The sequence below is a fragment of the Falco rusticolus genome, chromosome 1 (assembly GCF_015220075.1).
Source record: "Falco rusticolus isolate bFalRus1 chromosome 1, bFalRus1.pri, whole genome shotgun sequence".
NCBI classification, from domain to species: domain Eukaryota; kingdom Metazoa; phylum Chordata; class Aves; order Falconiformes; family Falconidae; genus Falco; species Falco rusticolus.
Genome location: NC_051187.1, coordinates 8,523,208 through 8,541,242, shown reverse-complemented (window position 1 = coordinate 8,541,242; position 18,035 = coordinate 8,523,208). Strand labels below are relative to the sequence as shown.

Below are 18,035 nucleotides of genomic sequence, written 5' to 3'. Positions count from 1 at the left end.
CGCTCACAGGCAGTATCCGGACAGCACGGGTGAGTGGTGCCTGCTGGTACAAACTCTTGGAGAGGGTGAAAGTGCCCAGGGAGAGCAGTGTGGGTGCAGGACATTCCCATAGCACAGCCATTAGTCACTTTGCTCCATGAAAACATTAGAACAGGCATGAACCTGATAAATAGCGAGAGTTCTCACCCGGGCTGTAACAATTTTGCAACACCAAAGCAAATGAAATCAATCTGATTCCTCCGATGTGTGTGGATACTAGCTCCGTGTTATTTCTAACACGCTGGGGCTCCCCACTAAATATAACAAACTACAAAACTGCATTTATTATTGGTAGGAAAGCTGGTTAAAGCTTTCAGAGAATCACTTGCTGTCAGACAAAATGAATTTTGTGTGACAAAAATAAAAAAAAAGTCTCCCACCTGCAAGTTTGCAATCCAGAATGGTCAACAAGCCATTGAAAACTCCCAGTACTTCAGAATATTTATCACACTTGTGTAAATAAGCTCCAAGTTTGGAAGTTCATGCACGCACGATGTAAAGAGTTTAGTAAAATCTTGTAGTACACGGGGATCCTGAACTAACAGCGTTTAATACGGTAATCAGTAAAGTAATAAACAATAGCAGTGCTCACCCAGTAATGTACTAAAAAGTAAAAAAAAAAAAATATCAGCGGTAATAGCGCTTACCTAAGACAGTTAATTTTGACATCAGCTAAGCTGAACTCCATGACACGAGGAGTAACAAGGAGCTGAACCCCCATACGCTCCCTGGGGAGCTGCTCCCCCCCGCTGGGAAGGCCCAGTGCTCCAACCAGCCTGTGACCAGTGACATTTGAAAGGGCCCAGTAACGGCCCTGTAAATGCTACAGGCTCGGCGATGGGGCACTTTGGGTTCAGTTCTTTGCCTGTCAAGTTGCAGCCTTTCAGTTTTGTTAGGACAAATTCAGGACATGTGAACAGCAGGCTCTGAAAAGGAAATAATTTGTGGCATCTAAAGCAGGAATCCCCCTGTTTTACCTTTTCTCCTCTGCTGCTTCTAAATAACAGGTTTCCGTTCGGGAATCTACATGAAATCCGAACGTCTTTTGCAGGTATTCACTGGAAATGTTTTAGCTGTTACTCAAGAAGGGATTAAGAAGATTAGGGTATTAAATCATAAAATAAAGCATACTTACATTTTGTTTGAAATTATTTCTCTCAGAACATTCTGAACTATCACGCCAAATGTCTGTGGAGTTTTCCTTAGTTTGCCAAGTCCCTTCATCCAAGCAGACTCTGTATACACTTCCTATGCTTCCTGAAAGTAAACAGAGGTTTAAGGCTAAAAGGTCAAAATAAAGATTTCATTTTTCATAGACATTTCTAAAGATTTCTCCCTTATACCCCAGCAACAGACAACTCCCACTCAAAAAAAAAAAAAAAGGAATACAACCCACTTTTCTTTTGTCTTTGACAGTACAGATTTCATATTTACATAAGACAAAATAGGAACGTGATCTCACAGAAAAACATTCCCAGAATTTACCTGGTATTTACAGAAAACACATGGTTACTACAGCCAAAAGAAAAGCCTACATTTAACTTTATTCTTTTTTCCTCATTAAGCTCGTAAGTTTGCTCAAGCCCAGGTAGCACATTGCCCAGGCTATGCACGCAAAATTGTAGGAGGAAGAGTGTGGTTTGAGTAGGGAATGATCTGGAACACCTGTGGCTGCTGTTTTGTTTATGTGCTTTGGGGCCTGATCAGCAGGTGCTGTGAACTGGTGTAGCTTTCTTGGCTTTCACTGTATTGTCCTAGTTTATGATAGTTAAAGAGTTTCCCCATAACATCAGAAGAATGGTATGGGGACCCTGGTTGATGTTTGTTTGATGTTGTCCTAAACAGCTGCCTTCCCTTTATTTCCAATCAGACCTGAGCTTTTTTATCATATTTTTAATTAAGAAGTGTTTAATGATGGCAGCAACAACCAGAATATCTCATTTTGCTCAGGATAACTGGAACTGAGATAACTGCTTTGAAAGCACAGTGTGCTGTAACAGAGCATGAGCGCTGTGTGGAGATTAGACACTGAAAAAAACGAGAAGGCATCTATGAAATGTGACCAGAAATCCCATTTCTAGACTATTCTAATTTTCCAGTGCTCAGCCATGGTGGTGATGACAAACCACAACAGAGGTACCTCAGGTTTCCAAGCTTTTCTGATCCAAGTTCATCGGTGTCCCAGAACAGACATGGCTATACCTTGGAAATGGAACCAGCAATGGAAATGGGGACCACCAGCAACGTTAACACCAGTCCCACAGAACCTCTGGGACAGAGAGACAGCTGGGCTGTCTCTAATGTCTCTTTCTCCTAAGGTGCTGTGGCATGGATGAGAATGACAGATGATGTTGGAACACAACAGCCCTACTGTGTTCCCCACAGTGAACACAACTAAAAGCTTCATAACCTGGTGCAATTTCTTACATCTTGCATTTGTAGAAATTTAGGCAGAAAAAGAGAAAGCGAGAAAGTCTCTGTTACATGGAGAGAAGGAAGATGCTTTTATGTTTATTATGGAAAGCTGAATTTGTTCTAAATGGTTGGCAGAAGCAGTTGTTTGGGAGACTAGACAGAAGCTGGGTCTCCTTCTGTTTAGCAGCACAAAAGGACAAATGCTGACATTACAGAACAAACCGTGTGTGGGGTGGGGTGGAGAAAGCTAGGATAAGCAGCCTGTAGCCATGTCCCCTATAAACTAAAGGACTCAGGCACAACTGGTCCTTTCAAGTGGTGTTAGAAATAATTCACTAAGAAAGCCACATGTGGCTAAGAAAGGCTTTGTAGCAGGACTCAGAAGTGCTAGGCTGCAGTGGTAGGAATGTTCTTTCATTTCTTTAGGAGAAAGGGAATTTTGTTTGCTTTTAGAGAATTTTGCTCCTCCTGCTGTTATTCTTTTTTCTTCCCTGAGAGCCTCCCTGCTCCACTCCCTCCAGGAAAAGGCTGCTTGGAAGGCTCGGGTTTTTCACACTACTTGCTGGTGGTACACTATGTCCTACTGGACGGCTGACTGCTTGGGCTGCTGTTTTGTTTGGCTATTCCAGTTTTCTGACAGAGACGTGCACGTCTGGGGTCAGTGGGGACCCCAGGAGTTGAACCTCAGAAGCTGAACCCCAAATCTGTATGGTTGCAATGTCTTGGAAGTGTTGCTTTATAGCACACAATATGGAGCTGTAACAAGAACAGATGGAGAAAAAGAGTAAATAATTAAACATCAACAACAATGTTGTGCCTCAATTCAGAAAAGAGGTTAAAAGAGGTGAGACAAGGCAGGCCTCAGACACTTCACAGGACACCGGGACAAGTGAGACCAGCACCATCTGTTCTTTGGCTGGATTCCCAGCATAAACCAGAAGAGAAGTTACCACTTTCACATTACCGTTTTCTAACCATGGCAAATATGAAGGACAAGGAACAGAGACATTTCCTGGGGGCGAGTAAGGCCAGCAAACAAATTGATCAAATGTCCCATTACAATGTATTCCTGGGGAGAGAAGCAAATAGAAATTTTACCAGAAGTTGTTCAGACAATGGACAATCATGAAAACTATTGTACACTGTTCCAGGTAACCTGCAAGCTACTCCAGAGTATTTACAAGATGTAGCAGATAAACTTTGTGCAATGATCAGAAGTGCACAGTGCAGAAATGGCTACTGTCCTTCTTCCCTGGATCTACACAGCAGCAGCAGGATTTACATGCTTCATCATGAGATAAGGGTATTGCTCAAAATCATCTTGAGGCCTCTGTTGTCCAGATGTATCAGACAGATTCTAGCCATGGTCTCGCTCACTGCTTTTGGTACATCCCACAGACTTTTTGCTGGTAAATGGGAGATATTCCACCTTTCATGACCCCTGTGACACTGGTTCTCAGCTCAGACCACTGCTGGCTTCTTGGATAGTGACTCGTCTTAGTCCTTGGGCAACAGAAGTTAGGGAGCTGGTAATGCCTCAGATGAACTTAGTTCTAAGCTTCACAGATATCACATCATTTACAGGACTTAAAGTTAAGATAAAACATTTGACAACGCAGAATTGAAATGGTGCAATCAGGTTACAGTAAGATAAATGCATTAATGGCTGCACTAGTCTTTTGGTTAGTTTCTGCCTTTCTTCTGGGATAAGCTGAAGTTCTCCTCTCTTTACTGGCTTTGCCCATCCAAAGCTAGAAGAGTATATATTGCTTTGTTTTCCTTAATACTTAGCAGCACTTTGAGAAACTGATACGGGAAGAAGGATACAGGGAGCAACAAATATAGCTCTGGGCTAACTCATCAGCACCCTTTTGGGGTGCTTCTGCTAAAATACAGAGCATAATATGTGCATTCTTAATAATTCCCTTGTGCCTTTGAGGATGAACATCTGTGGCTCCATCTGCCTTAAGGGCAGTGTAGTTGTCAACATTTATAGCTGCATTTTTATTGTTCCTTTCCCCAATACCTGATCAAGGTTTGTTGAGGTGTGGATCAGGTAGACTGCCAGGAGAAAAATAGTTTTTTCTCCATTTCATGAAAACTGGAGTTCTGGTTCCTGTAGTTCTCCTGATCACCTGCTATGAACTACTGCCCTCTAGTATCTTCCCCTGTGTCACTGCTGAATCAAGACCCTCCATGTCCCCAGAGACTGGAAATAACAAGTTACACACCCCAGATTACTTCTGTTTTCATCCAGTGCCTGCCCATAAAAAGTATATAAACACAACAGAGAACTGGGACTGGAACTACTATTTTCCTCCAGGTGTCACGGCTGGATACCTGGTGGGTCACCTTGAACAAGGGTTATCCTATCTCCTTCAGCACCACTAGTGGCCCAGTGGTTAGTGTGCTTTCCTGTGAAATGCCATAGAACATCCCAACGGACCTTGAAAGATCATCTGGTTCAACCTTTTGTGGGAAAGGGAGCCTAGATGAGATTATCTAGCACCCTATTCAATCACATCTTGAAAACCTTTAATGATGGGGACTCCACCACATCCTTGCGGAGGTTGTTAAAGGGAATGATTGCTCTCACTGTAAAAAATATCTTTCTTATATCAGGGAGAAACCTCTCCTGGTGGAACTTGTACTCATTGCCCGTTGTCTTCTCCGTGTGGCTCTTTGGAAAGAGAAAGCCTCCTTCCTCTTTGTAGCTGGCTTTTACTTTGATGAAGTCCCCCCTGCACCTTCTGTTCTCCAGGGTGAAAGGATCTAACTCCACCACTTTCCTCATATGGTATGGTAGGTTCTCCAGCCCTTCGATCATCTCCATGGCCCTCCTTTGGACCCTCACCAGTCTAGCGGTGTCTTTCTGGAGTTGTGGGGACCAGAACTAGACACAGTACTCGACAGGTGGCCTAACAAGCACTGAGTGTAGTGGGATGATCACTTCTCTATCTCTGCTAGTAATGCCCCATAGGGTGTAGGCCCAGATCCGATGTACTTTGCTGAGGCAGCGGTGCACTGCTGACTTACGTTCAGCTTGTTGTCCACCGGGACCTCCAGATCCTGTTAGGCCAGGCTGCTCACAGCCACATAGCTCCTAGCCTGCACTGGGCTCTTTGGTTATGGCTTTGTTAAACTTCACACAGTTCTCGCTAGCCCACTCTTCCAGCCTGTCCTGGTCTCTCTAGAAGATGGCTCTGTCTTCAGACGTGGCCTCCTCACCACCCAGTTTGTCATCATCAGCAAACTTGGTGAGGGTACTTTCAAGGCCATTGTGCCCAGATAATTTATGAAGAGGCTGAGCAGCATGGGGCCTGGTAACAATCCCTGAGGGACCCCATTGGTGACAGTGTCCTGGTTTCAGCTGGGATAGAGTTAATTTTCTTCTGAGTAGCTGGGGCAGTGCAGTGTTTTGGATTTGAGAACAACGCTGATAGGACACTGAGGTTTTCAGTTGTTGCTGGGTGATGTTTATACTAAATCAAGGACTTTTTGGTTTCTTGGGCCCTGCCAGCGAGAGGGCTGGAGGGGCACGGGAAGCTGGGAGGGGACACAGCCAGGACAGGTGACCCAAACTGGCCAAAGGGGTATTCCATACCATATAACATCCCGCTGAGTATATAAACTGGGGGAAGAAGAAGGAAAGGGGATAAACACCCGACATTATGGCGTTTGTCATCCCAAGTAACCGTTTTGGTGATGGAGCCCTGCTTCCCTGGGGATGGCCGGACACCTGCCTGCCCACAGGCAGTGGTGAATGAATTCCTTGCTTTGCTTTGCTTGCGTGTGCAGCTTTTGCTTTGCCTATTAAATTGTTCTTATCTCAACCCTTGAGTTTTACACTCCTTTCTGATTCTGCTCCCCATCCCTCCGGGTGAGGGGCAGTGAGAGCAGCGGCGTGGTGCTGGGTCACCGTCTGGGGTTAAGCCATAACAGACAGGCTGCCAGTCTGAGTCAAAACCATTTTTCACTGCTGCTTGAGTCTGGCCTGTTAGCCAGTTTGCTACTTATCTTGCAGCCCTCCACCCAACATGTGCCTTGCTAGCCTGGCCAGGAGAAGGCTGTGGGAAGCAGTGCCAAATGCTTTGCTGAAGTTCAGGTAACCAACACCCACTGCTCTCCCCATACAGACAGCAGATGTTACCTTGTTGTAGAAGGTGATCAGGTTGGTCAGGCATGATTTGCTTTTGCTAAATACGTGCTGACTTGTCCCCATCATGTGCCTCATTTGATTAGCGACAGTTTCTGGGAGGATTCATTCCATTACTTTCCCAGAGACTTAAGTAAGACTGATGGACCTGTAGTTTTCTGGGTCCTCCTTTATTAGTGACTGGTTTCCCTGCCCTGCCTATGTCTTCCCTGTGTGTCTGCTCACCTACGTTGCTGTTCTTGGCATCTGTGGACAATTTAATTTCTAGATGAACCTTGGCTTCTCACTGCATCTCTGCACACCCTAGTAAAGTTCTGGTAGTCCTCAACGGGTATTTGTCTGCCTTTGCATACCATGGTATGCCTCTTGTTTGCTTTTAGGCACACCCAAAAGCTCAGGAAGAATGAGTGAGCATTTCATGCCCTACATATACTGAACCCAGTGTGATTTCACATGAAAGCTGAACCAAGTTCTTGATAGAGATGGGGGTCAGAAGTGAGAACGGGGTCTTGCTTTGTTCCCCCAGCTGTTACAGCATCGCAGTGTAAGCCAAACCACTTTGCTCATGGTGTAGCAGCTGCAGCTGCCTGTGGAGCAGGTTAGAGAGCATGCTGCCATGCCCAAGCAGAAATGCTCATTTTCAGCAATTCCTAATTAAGCTGAAAGAAGAGGAGGCCTGTTATTGAATGGGATCACTAAAAATAGTTTCCCTGACCGACAGGGTGTATCTTCCCTTTTGCTTTTCAAAGGCCTGTGAAAGTTAGAGATTTCAATATTTTGGGAAAAGTTTAAGGAACTTTAAAACATAAAATATTACATAATTTAGGCTTAAAAACCCCTCTTTTTCCCCCCTTCTTTTCCCTGCGGTTTGAAATTCCCAGGCCAATGCTTGGATTGATTTCTAACTTTTAAATGCATTTTGAATGATGAAAAATACGTATATTAATCTTAATCAGATCATATTTTCTGGCTGACAAAGTTGCACAGTACAATGCCATAAACGCAGCTTTCTGACACTAGCAAAGTGAGTAAGTGCTCATAATACCATCCTGGAGTCTCCCTTTGCAGTTGATGGGGTGAGGTATCCACCCAGCAAGACAACCATGATTGTATCACTTGCACACAGGAGTAGAGACCTACCTATAGCCAGTGAGTACAAAACACAGAGCAGTTTCACTCTTAATCTTTCCTTGGTGACTGCAGTCACCTCTCTCCCAGCTACTTCTTGAACTTCTCCAATGACTCAAACCAAGCCTCTGTCATGCTTTCCTGAAGGCAGACACCTAGCTGAGCAGAGTTCATACTTTTAAGAGGGACGTAGTCACAGATTATAAACTCCCCTTTGGCCAAACAGCATAAAACTTGGAGCACTCAACCAAAGGTAGGAGATGTGGACTCAGTTCCTCCCTCTGCTACTTTTCAGGAGAAGACACTGCTCTCTGTAGTTACACTGCTCTTCAGCCAGGAATCCAAAAGCCATGGAGGCAGGAGAATAAATAAGGGACTTTAAGCTAACGGTTATAGGTGCCAGGTGAACATGGGGCAACCTGGTCTCTGTGTCTTGGCTTATTAACCTAACGACTGTATCACAAAATGCATAAGCAGTCCCGTGAGAGTCGGAGCAGCTCCCCAGCTCCCCTGACCAGCCAGAAAGCAGGCTCTGCCTTGCCCCGTGCATTTTGAGTTGTTGTCTGCCATGGCTCAGTTCCTCAAGTATGGAAGTGGGAGACGTCTTTTCCCTGGGTGGTCTGTTCTCCTGTGGTTAGCGTGATTTCCAGACATACGGGCTTGACTTCCTTCAGGCTGAAAATGGAACTGAAAACCCATCCCCTTTGTCCAAAGGGCCTGGTTTTCACCAATAATGGCTAGCAGCTACATCCTGACCAGGCACTCAGTGCTGCACCATAGTAGTAGCTCAGCACCAGCTGTTCAGCAGTTCGTTGCTGTATATGATCTGGTTTTACATACAGGAACCTGGTATGTTTGAGGACAGAGAGCTGTTTAACCTGATGGTTGCATGTCTGCATGTCATTACAACTGAATGTTCTAAATCTAGAACTTATAAACAGACACACACTTCTGCAAGGGAAGTAAAAGAATATTTGCATACTCATCAGTGTTACTTAACACATTGCTTTATTGTGCCGTTTGTTCCCTTACCAGTATCTACAGTTGATTCCCGCAGCATTTTCAAGCATTCTTGTTTATACTTGTTCCATCCAGCAGTGGTTTTTTCCAGCAGAGATCCTTTGGCCTGTGAGTGGAAATACTGAACATGAGGAAAATCAGTTAGAACTTTGTGATCTTTCAGTGGCAAGTCTCTTTCCATTATAAGAAATTTGAGAGGAGAAGAGAGGAGAGGACAATGGAGCAATGATAGGTAAGCAAAGAGTTAAAGACAGACCCCTTCCTTCTCCAGGAAACTATTAGTGACATTTCTTCAATTGCTTTCTTTGCCTGAGCAAGAAATGTATTGCCATGCTATATTACCATAGAATCCATTCAACTTCTTAAAAATCCACACAGATATTTAATTGCTAGGACCTGTGAGGGTATACCAAAAACACTGGCATTTCATTCCTCCACTGTAGGAAATGTGTGCTTATCATCACAAATTTTAGTCTTTCCAGTTAAGGAAAGTCTTTACAATCAATTTATGTCAAGGTCAGCTAGTACTTCTCAAGCATTCTCAGGTTTCTGCTACATTAATTTAGGAACCTGATTAATGATAATTTTGAGGGCTGTTTATTTTTAAAGTATTTTTAAAGATAGTCAGGCAGATCTGGTTGAGTAGTATGGTAAAAAATTGAATAAAAGTGTAATGAATAAGCAATACTGTTTAGCCAATAACACCTTTTCTCCAGTGCATTGTCTCCTGCCCAACAAAGACTACTTCTTTCTCCAACAGCTGAAACTTTGCCATAGACATTTTTCTTTTCCTCCACCTTTTTTTTTTTTTTGAGAAAACATAATTTTAAATCTTAGTTTTACTTGTCCATCTGCATCAGCTGTGTTGCCCTTTTTGCCTGGACAGGGCAGAGTTTTGCTGTCCTGTGTCAGTAGGGGAGAAGAATCTTTACCTTGAGATTTCTCACATAGTGAAAGGGAGCATTATTTTTATCCATGCCAAAATTTTCTCCATATGAAACAGCTCACAGAAATGGATTTTTGGGTCCTGAGCTTTTGTAGGTATATTTATTTTCAGGGTGGTGGGGGTGGGGGTGGTGTTTGTTTGTTTTTCCAGTTATAGATATTTTTAATGCTGGTTTTGCCTAGGCCCTCCTGTTGTAGTGATAACCCTGAGGAGATCAAGAATGTCTTTAAATTCTGAAAATCTAGATTTCTGGGGATAATATGATGTGGAACAATTGCAGTGATGCGATCTATTTAAAAAGACTAGAAATAAAAGCACTTCAAGAGCAATCTCCCTTTTACTATTGTAGCTTTGAAGACAGACTCGTCTTCAGATTTAGTCGGTTTAATGACAGCAGGTTCTGTGAAGGTCCCTCTGGCACCTGGAAACGACTCATCCCATGATTGCAAGAGCTGCCTGCTCGTCTTGGCTGCTCCTATGCTGCAGGCTCATGGCTCGCCGTTCTGGCTCTTTCCCTCTGCCTGCTCACCCTGTGCTGTGCAAGCTTCTCCCCAAAATGCATTTAGCTACTCCTAAAAGCAAGAAAAATCCATCCTCAATCCACCCCTCACCCAGTCTTTTCTTTTCTGGGTGAAGATAGGCTGAGAACACCAATGAGAAATAAAGTGTCAGTGTCTAAATGGGCAGTTGCTCTGATGGACAAATTCGGGCAGGTTGTGTGGGAAAGGACCGATGCATTTATAAGACACGGATGATACTACAACCACAGAAACACACAAAAGAAACACCGAGGTTGAGGAGATTGTCAGTGGTGTTCAGAAAGGGAATGAAAGAAGAGGCTTAGGAGCCCTGCTGGGACATGCTGACCTTGGGTCACTCCCTTGGCACCAGGAAGCGGATGAACAGAAAGGAAAGAGACTTTGGTATTAGCATGGAAGTGTGATATCAGAGATGTAGATCAACAGTTGCTAGCACAGAGTAAAGAATTAAATATGTTTCCATGGATAAAATTACTCCTGATACAAAATCTGCTTTGCTGTTAAAAAAAAAATAATAAAAAATTCCCAGTATAGACAGATTCTAATAATTATTTTATATATAGTGACTGATGTGCTCAGGATGTGGTGGACATCTGTGGCATACACCTTATTGATGTAAGGGTTGCAACTGTCCTGAGGGGACTGCCATACTTTAATTCAGTTTCTATAAATACCCATCTTTCTGACACACCTTTATCACACAACACTTTGACTGTAGAGGCTGCTATGATTACTGTTTAGGAAGGGAGTAGCTAACAGTAGAAGAGTTAAATGCAAAATTGCTTCGTGACATGTCAGATTTGGGCTGTTAAAGAAATGCCCAATTAGGAGCAAAGCAGTAGAGAAAGGATAATGCTAGATACTATTTACAGTTCAGTACCATCATGATGACTTGATCATTATTTATGCAGGAAAAAGAACATCAGCCTAAGCAGTCTCTGCGTAATATGACAGCTGGTGTCCTGAAACCAGGGCTTTGAGAGGCCAGACGTGGGCAAGTAGTCAAAGAACACTGGCACTATAAGTCACCAAAAATGAAAAATTCACTACTGGTTGAAAATGTTACCAACTGTAACAACCAAATTTTGGAGAGCAGACTAAACATAAGTTTTCTAAAAAGCAACAATCCTTATACCAAAGGATGCTTTTCAGCTCTCCAGGGAAAAATCAGTTTCCTTTTGTCTGGACTACAGCCTTTTTGGAAAGTGCCTTTCACATGTGTGAAAGACCACTGAGCTGGTCTGAGCTTGGTGATGTGATAAGTAACCCGGACAATGTAATGGCTGTGAACTTCGCCTGTATCTTTTTCTTTGAACCTATGTTTGTTCAAAAAACAAAGAAAATCATATTTATGTACTTTGAAAACGAGAACAGTGAAGACTATTAGCTAGCTGTTACATGAGACCACTCTTTCATGCACGTTGTTTCTGTATAGATGTTGCCTGCCCAATACTTTGCTTTTAGTCTCTCAGCTAATTTCCAGACACCCTACTTTAAATTCCAGGGAGTAGAAAGACTATAATTATTCTTCCTCTGATGGACTTGCAAGATAAGGAGAATATTTACAAAAGCCATGAGAAAGGAATGCATGTTTCCAAAATAAAAATCATCTTGACATTTCCCTCATGTAGGCTTCAAAATGCTGGGAGCCAGGGGAGATTCTTGAGACGCTCCTGGGTCAGTGAACCTCATTTGAAGAGGCAAAGACACAGAGATGACGCATTTGTAGGAAAGACTGTTTGATTTAAGGGATAACACTTCAGTTTCTAATAAACAAATGCATTAAACAGCCAAAGTAGTACAAGGAAAGCCTCACAGCAGCTACCTGGCTGCTTGTTTAGTTCCATTCCTGGAGAGAAGGTTGATATACAGCTATGAAGAAGATCACAAGAGTGAGGAGCAGTTTAGACATAAATGACAGTTTCACGTTACTTCCTTATATAATTGTCGGTTTCTGCAAAGCTGCAAGTCAGACAGGCAATACCTGGTCACTGTTGATGTAAATATCTGTGGGATGCTTGCTTTTCTGCCATAGGATTTTCTGATTAAAAAAACCAAATCAAGTCTATATAAAATCAAAGCTACACCCATAAAAAATATTAAGAGCTGTCAACTGACCTCAAACTGAATTTGAAATATAGTTAGAAGAACAAGAATATATAAAATAATTTAAATTATTAATCAAAAAATGTGTAGATGATTGGAAATTAACCGGGGATCCAACAGTGACCAGTCAATAAGGGTCATTTAAATCACAGAGAAACAGGAACCCCTCTGCAGAGCACGTGCTGTGATGAACCTAATGCAACATTTTACTCCTAGAAGCCACAGCTGAGGGATGTGTGTCAGGACTTTTTCAGAATTTTTAGAAATCAGTTGTAGAAATGCAGTGACATCAGCCACCTGAGACAATGCTGCAGTACAGGAGGCTACTGGCATTTCTGGACTTGTACATACAAAAGAGGATGTTGAAAAGGTGTACGAGACAGTATTTGTCCCTGGTGCAATTCTGCCTGGGTAGCATGGCTAATGCTGGTGGTCATATCTCAAAACAGATGGAGATAAATTTGCAAGTTGTAAGGAAAGTGCTGGAATGGCCTTAATCATTAAGCTAAAAAACTAAGAAGTCCCCATAGATTTATTTTATCAAAGAAATTATAAACAGACATTCAACAGCAAACCAAGATGACCTGAACAGCAGCAATTTGTGAATTGATCATCAGCTACTCACACAGGGACTACCAAAAGTAGCTACAAAAAGCCAGCTCGCTGTTCGTACATGACTATTCAGTCTGTAGCGGTCTCCACTCTCGCTGGGGAAAAATCTATAAGGACATATGTATAGAGGAAGAATGCTGGCAGCGCCTTGGGATGAATAGAACCAGCTTGCTTTGCTTTCTTGGCTTGAAAGGGATTAATGCAGCTGTCCCAGGCAGAAGACTTCAGTGTTTTCTACAGCTGGACATCCTGTTAAGGCTCTTCTGCACTAAGTACTCTAGAGATCTACTCACTGTCTGGTGAGAAAGTAAACTGTGTGGGCTTGGAATAAGGCACTAGCTTTACGGGGGAAAGGGTAATTAAGGAAGTGGGATACCTTGATGTCCTATGTCTGTTTAACTAAGTGAAAAGGATTAAAGAGCAAAATCAGAGAGGCAGGCTCGGCTGTGCATCCTGCATTCGTGTCGCTGCTGTTCTTCAGAGAGGGGCACAGGCCGTCTCAGCAAGAGGAGGTTCTGCAGGCTGGTCAATGCGAGTAACACAGCGGTCCCTGCTGAGACCAGGGGGCTTTTCCTGCCTTTGCCACAGGTGGGAGAAGGTCCTTCTCGGTATGTGCTGAGAAGAACCAACAATTTGCTCTCTGCATTGACATGGCTTTGTGATTACAGATCCCAGTGAAGTTCTATTATGATCTAAGAGTTGAGCTACTCAGTACTATAAAAATTCAGGCACAATGCACGCTTAGCAGTAGAAATACAAGCTTTCCGATGCATTTACTGTGATCTCAAGCGATGGCAACATGCAGCTCAGCATGGCTGTTGATCTCAGTTTTATGTTTCAGTTGACGTTTAGCCACTAGCATTTAAACAAGACTTCCAACTCAGAAGAAATTAAACCCCAGTGTCCAGGATGGAAGCTCAAAAAGCCTGTGACCTCTTGCCTACACTGGATATTTCCTCACTTCAGGCTCTGAGGTTCCTCTGGTGGCCAACGAACACCCAACCTGCGAGCCTGCCACCCTGCTCACATCAACATTCACCCTAACTGAAATGTAACCAGACTTCCCAGGAAGGGTCTTTCAATTTATTTTGTTTGCTCAGAGCCCACAGACTGCACCAAGGTGACACTACCGTTTAAAAATATTTGGATGCAGCAGAAAACACTGCGTGAAGCTCTTGCTTAGGGAGTGGATCATAGTAATAAACTTCCAACATTGCAAACAGACTGGTTTAAAGTTACTTTTTTCATAACTAACCACAGTATAATCAGCATTTCACCCATCTCACCTTTTTAATTTCTTACACTAAGCTAACAGTGAAATGAAATGTTTCTGTTTATTCAAACTATGCTATAATAGAAAAACCCTTCAATTTAGCTTTAAACTAGAAATAAGAGCTTTAATATTTACTTATTCTTTCAGCCATTATCCTGGTATTTTTCATATGCATGTAGGTGTAGAAATATGGATATAGTGATTTATGATTGTTATTTCTTTAAATTTTCTTTCTCCTTAAGTAAAATACAAAGAAATATAACACGTTTCTTTAAACAAGTTACAGGAATCACTATGACAAAGTAATTCACTGTGATTTATAGTCTTGTGAAGTTTTGATCTCACAGAAGTAATGGGGAGATTGGAAACAGTGCTTTGGTTGAGGTGTCCTACAGATTTAAGGTGTCTTACAAACCTGAGAGTTCTTTCAGTTCTATATTTGAGAATCTATATTCTATAGATCTATATTCAGTTCTATATGTGAGAGAAGCTCTAGATTTGAATTATACAAAAGCATCAGAAACATTTTATATTTAAAAAAAAAAAAACAAAAAAAAACCGCCAAAAAAACCCCAAAACAAGACATGTGTCTCCTAGTAACTTTTTCTTCACAGAAAAGCTGGGAATACAATTTACAGTCTCCGCAGCACATACACATGCAAACCCACTTCCTTTAGCACCCAGATAAATGGAGGACGAGTGAACAGAAATACCTTTATAGGACAAAATAGACAAAGAAGGAAGCTATCAGACTTTTTAAATAGATTTAGAAAAAAAGAGAACTGAATAGTTTAGTAGATCTTTACAAGGAAGTAGAAACCTCATACAGGTTTCCTAACCTTCTGAAAGAAGCTAAGGTGCAGAATGAAACAATTAACACCAGACTGCATAAATCTGAGATTCTATGCTCACCCCTCATACAAGTCAGAGGCTAAAAGACAGCGCTAGAACAGAGGGAAAACAGTAGAAAATAAACATGATATTGATATCTGGTAGGAAATTTGAAAAATAAATATAATACAATACTGATCAATATTGGTACGAAAAGAGATTGTATAAATGGATAGAAACACAATTTATTCACTGCATGAATGAGCATTAATAGAAGAAAATTGTAATAAATTACCTAGTCAGAGTGTCTCAGCCAACAATTCTCATGACAAAAGTTTAATGAACATAAATTGTTATGCAGTGATAATTTTGAAACAAACATGCTGTTTGTGAAGGCTAAAATGTTATGCAATAGGAATGTAAATTTATACTCTCCATTATTAATTATTGAAATAGCTTACCTGTTTCACTAGAAACAATACCATGACAGATCTGGCAGGTGCAGGAGATATTCTGGACCAGAGTCCCATGCTGGAACAGAGACCGAAAAGTGTCACCATGCCCATTCTAACAAATTTGTCCCCAATATGCTGGTATTTCACTCGCCTATAGATCAATTATATCACCCTGTCCTGCAAAAAAAAAGTAAACCCGTTGCCTTTTATGAGTGCAACTGTTTCATGAATCTTTTTACAAATAAGTAAGGAAATCTACTGAGTGTCTAGGCTTGCTAGGCTCCAGCTAGGTTTTGTTTTTTCTGATTGAAGGCAGAAGGAATTTACTCTAAACTTCACAGAAAGTCTGCTTACTGTAGCTTGTCCTTCAGCCAATAAGAAGTCAGAAAACTATTAAAACATTAAAGGGCTGATCCTGTTCCCTTGAAACTCGGTGGGAATTTTGCCAGTGGTTTTGCAAGAGTGCAATTCAGCTCCATAAATACATATATATATTTATACACACCTCATGAAACCATTAAGATGCCCTCAAAACCAGAAAAACTTTGTGTAGGAAGCTTGCTGAGTCTAGTGGACTGTTAGGAAGCAGCTCAGTAACAGCTGGTTTTATCCTTCCTGATGATATTTTGTCAAACATGCACATTTAGCACAGGATTGGGGAGAATCTAAATCTACAAAAAATGATGTTACCAGCAGTTAAAATTTTACTACAATTCTTGTGACATTCAGTGCTTTTTTCACAGCTTCAGCTGTGAGGTTGGAGAAACCACCAATGAATTGCAGCTTTAATTTTCAAAACATCGTTGCGACTTCTGTAGTTGCAGAGAAAAGCCTGAAAACATTAATAAAACTGTGTTATGCAGGCTTAGGGAATAAACGCATTTATAATATAGTAATTTTAGGATCTAGCTTACCTTTGTCATGCCAATTGAGTTGGCAATATGCAACATCAAGAAGATGTTGCCTCTTCCGTTTCCAAGACAAATGAAACTTCTGGCTGTTCATACCGGAGGAGGGCTCATGCCCTTCCCAGAACTCACGGGCACCCTGAGCAGCGAAGCTGGGGAGCAGCCAGGGGTACAGCCCCAGAACTGCGGGGGCCAGCAGTAGCCGAGTTTTCAACGACGTTCACAGGCTAAACACAAACTGCGGGGCAGAGACACCCCATCAAACCGTCCAGCAGTGTGACCGGACTCCCTCCCTGCACACATGCCAAAACTTTCTTCTGGAGGAATCCAGGAGGTGGAAGGGCGTGATGTATACCCATGTCTCTTCTTTACATAGAGTCTGGATGTGGTCAAAAAGAGTACTGGGACGTGGGGTGTGGAAGTGCTCTGGGGACAAATACTTCAGGGTGGAAATGCACCCAGCCCACTCTGGAGGAGTGTTACCAAGGGCATCGCCTGCTCTGTGCTACTGTGCCTCCTGGGTGGATGTGTCAGGATACATATTCCCACCTGCCACACCTAAAGGCAAATCTGGGGACCAGGGAGAGGCACTTCAAAGCCCCCGTAGCAACTCATCTGCTCATCCGCGTATTGCTACAAGGGATAAAAAGCACATTTTCTAATGGCCATATGGGCAAGGTCAGTTCTATAGCAGGCTAAAGCCAGGAGACCTGAACAGTGCTCTGGCATTGCAGCTGTTCTGAGATCCCCACAAGAAATGCCTTAGTGCTCAAGAAACCCTGAGGTCTGCCCAGACCCTAGATGAGCAATTCCACGGGGTCTTCTGCGATACATCCCCACTATGGCTCAGCAGCAGTGACCGGTGCTGTTGTCCTGAAGCAGTGTCAGAAGCACGGAGGCTTCGAGTGGAGCTCACGAGTGCCACATCCTTGTGAAAATACAGTAACACAAAGCTGCAGGAAAAAAGAACTCCTGGCTCAATCTACCGTCTGCTTTTTGGGTTGTGAGATTTGTTCTACCTTTTTAGTCCAGGTGTCTGCTTGGTCTTTCACACTGCTGCTGACCAGATCTTCTTAACAGTCTAAACCAGGCATTTAAACCGTTTCTTTGAGTTTCATTCTGGCACTTGTTTAGCCACATGCTTCTCCAACCCTGACATCTCCTGGGTAAAGAGTTGTCTTTAAACCAGAATTATTCTCATTAAAAGACACACGTGACTTCAGTGTCTGCCCTGTGGTATCAGTATCCCTTAGGGCACAGGTTTCAACCTTACAGTTAAAAAATGAAACGACCGTTTACTAACACTCCTGCTCCTTCTTGTTCTTTGCATCGCTCATTTGCATTATCAAACAGGCAGAAAAAGCAACATCTATCACATGTCAAGGTTGGAACTGTTTCTTAGGTGAAGAAAAAAAAGGAAAAAAAAAAAAAAGCTATTTCACAGAGACAACACATGGACAGGCAAAATGAGGATAATTCAGCTTTTTCTCTACTGTTTCACCTAACTTGGGCAAGGCTTCTATTAAGTGTTCATGACGGCAGACTGGACAGTGCCCAGCAGCCCATCAATAGCAAAGTCATGTAACTTATGGCTTTCACTTGTCACT

At 42.5% G+C, this 18,035-nt stretch overlaps 1 protein-coding gene across 1 annotated transcript in view; it reads right to left on the bottom strand.

Annotated features, from left to right (window-relative positions):
- Positions 1-15,798, bottom strand: part of GLP2R (glucagon like peptide 2 receptor) — a 41,345-nt gene extending 25,547 nt beyond the window's left edge. Inside the window, exons 1-4 of the mRNA XM_037408968.1 lie at positions 15,527-15,798; positions 8,771-8,879; positions 3,419-3,523; positions 1,175-1,296 (exon numbers count right to left, since the gene is read on the bottom strand). Coding sequence (XP_037264865.1) covers positions 1,175-1,296; positions 3,419-3,523; positions 8,771-8,879; positions 15,527-15,631 — 441 coding nt within the window. The 5' untranslated portion in view covers positions 15,632-15,798. The remainder of the gene's footprint in view (positions 1-1,174; positions 1,297-3,418; positions 3,524-8,770; positions 8,880-15,526) is intronic.
- Positions 15,799-18,035: the final 2,237 nt, after the last annotated feature.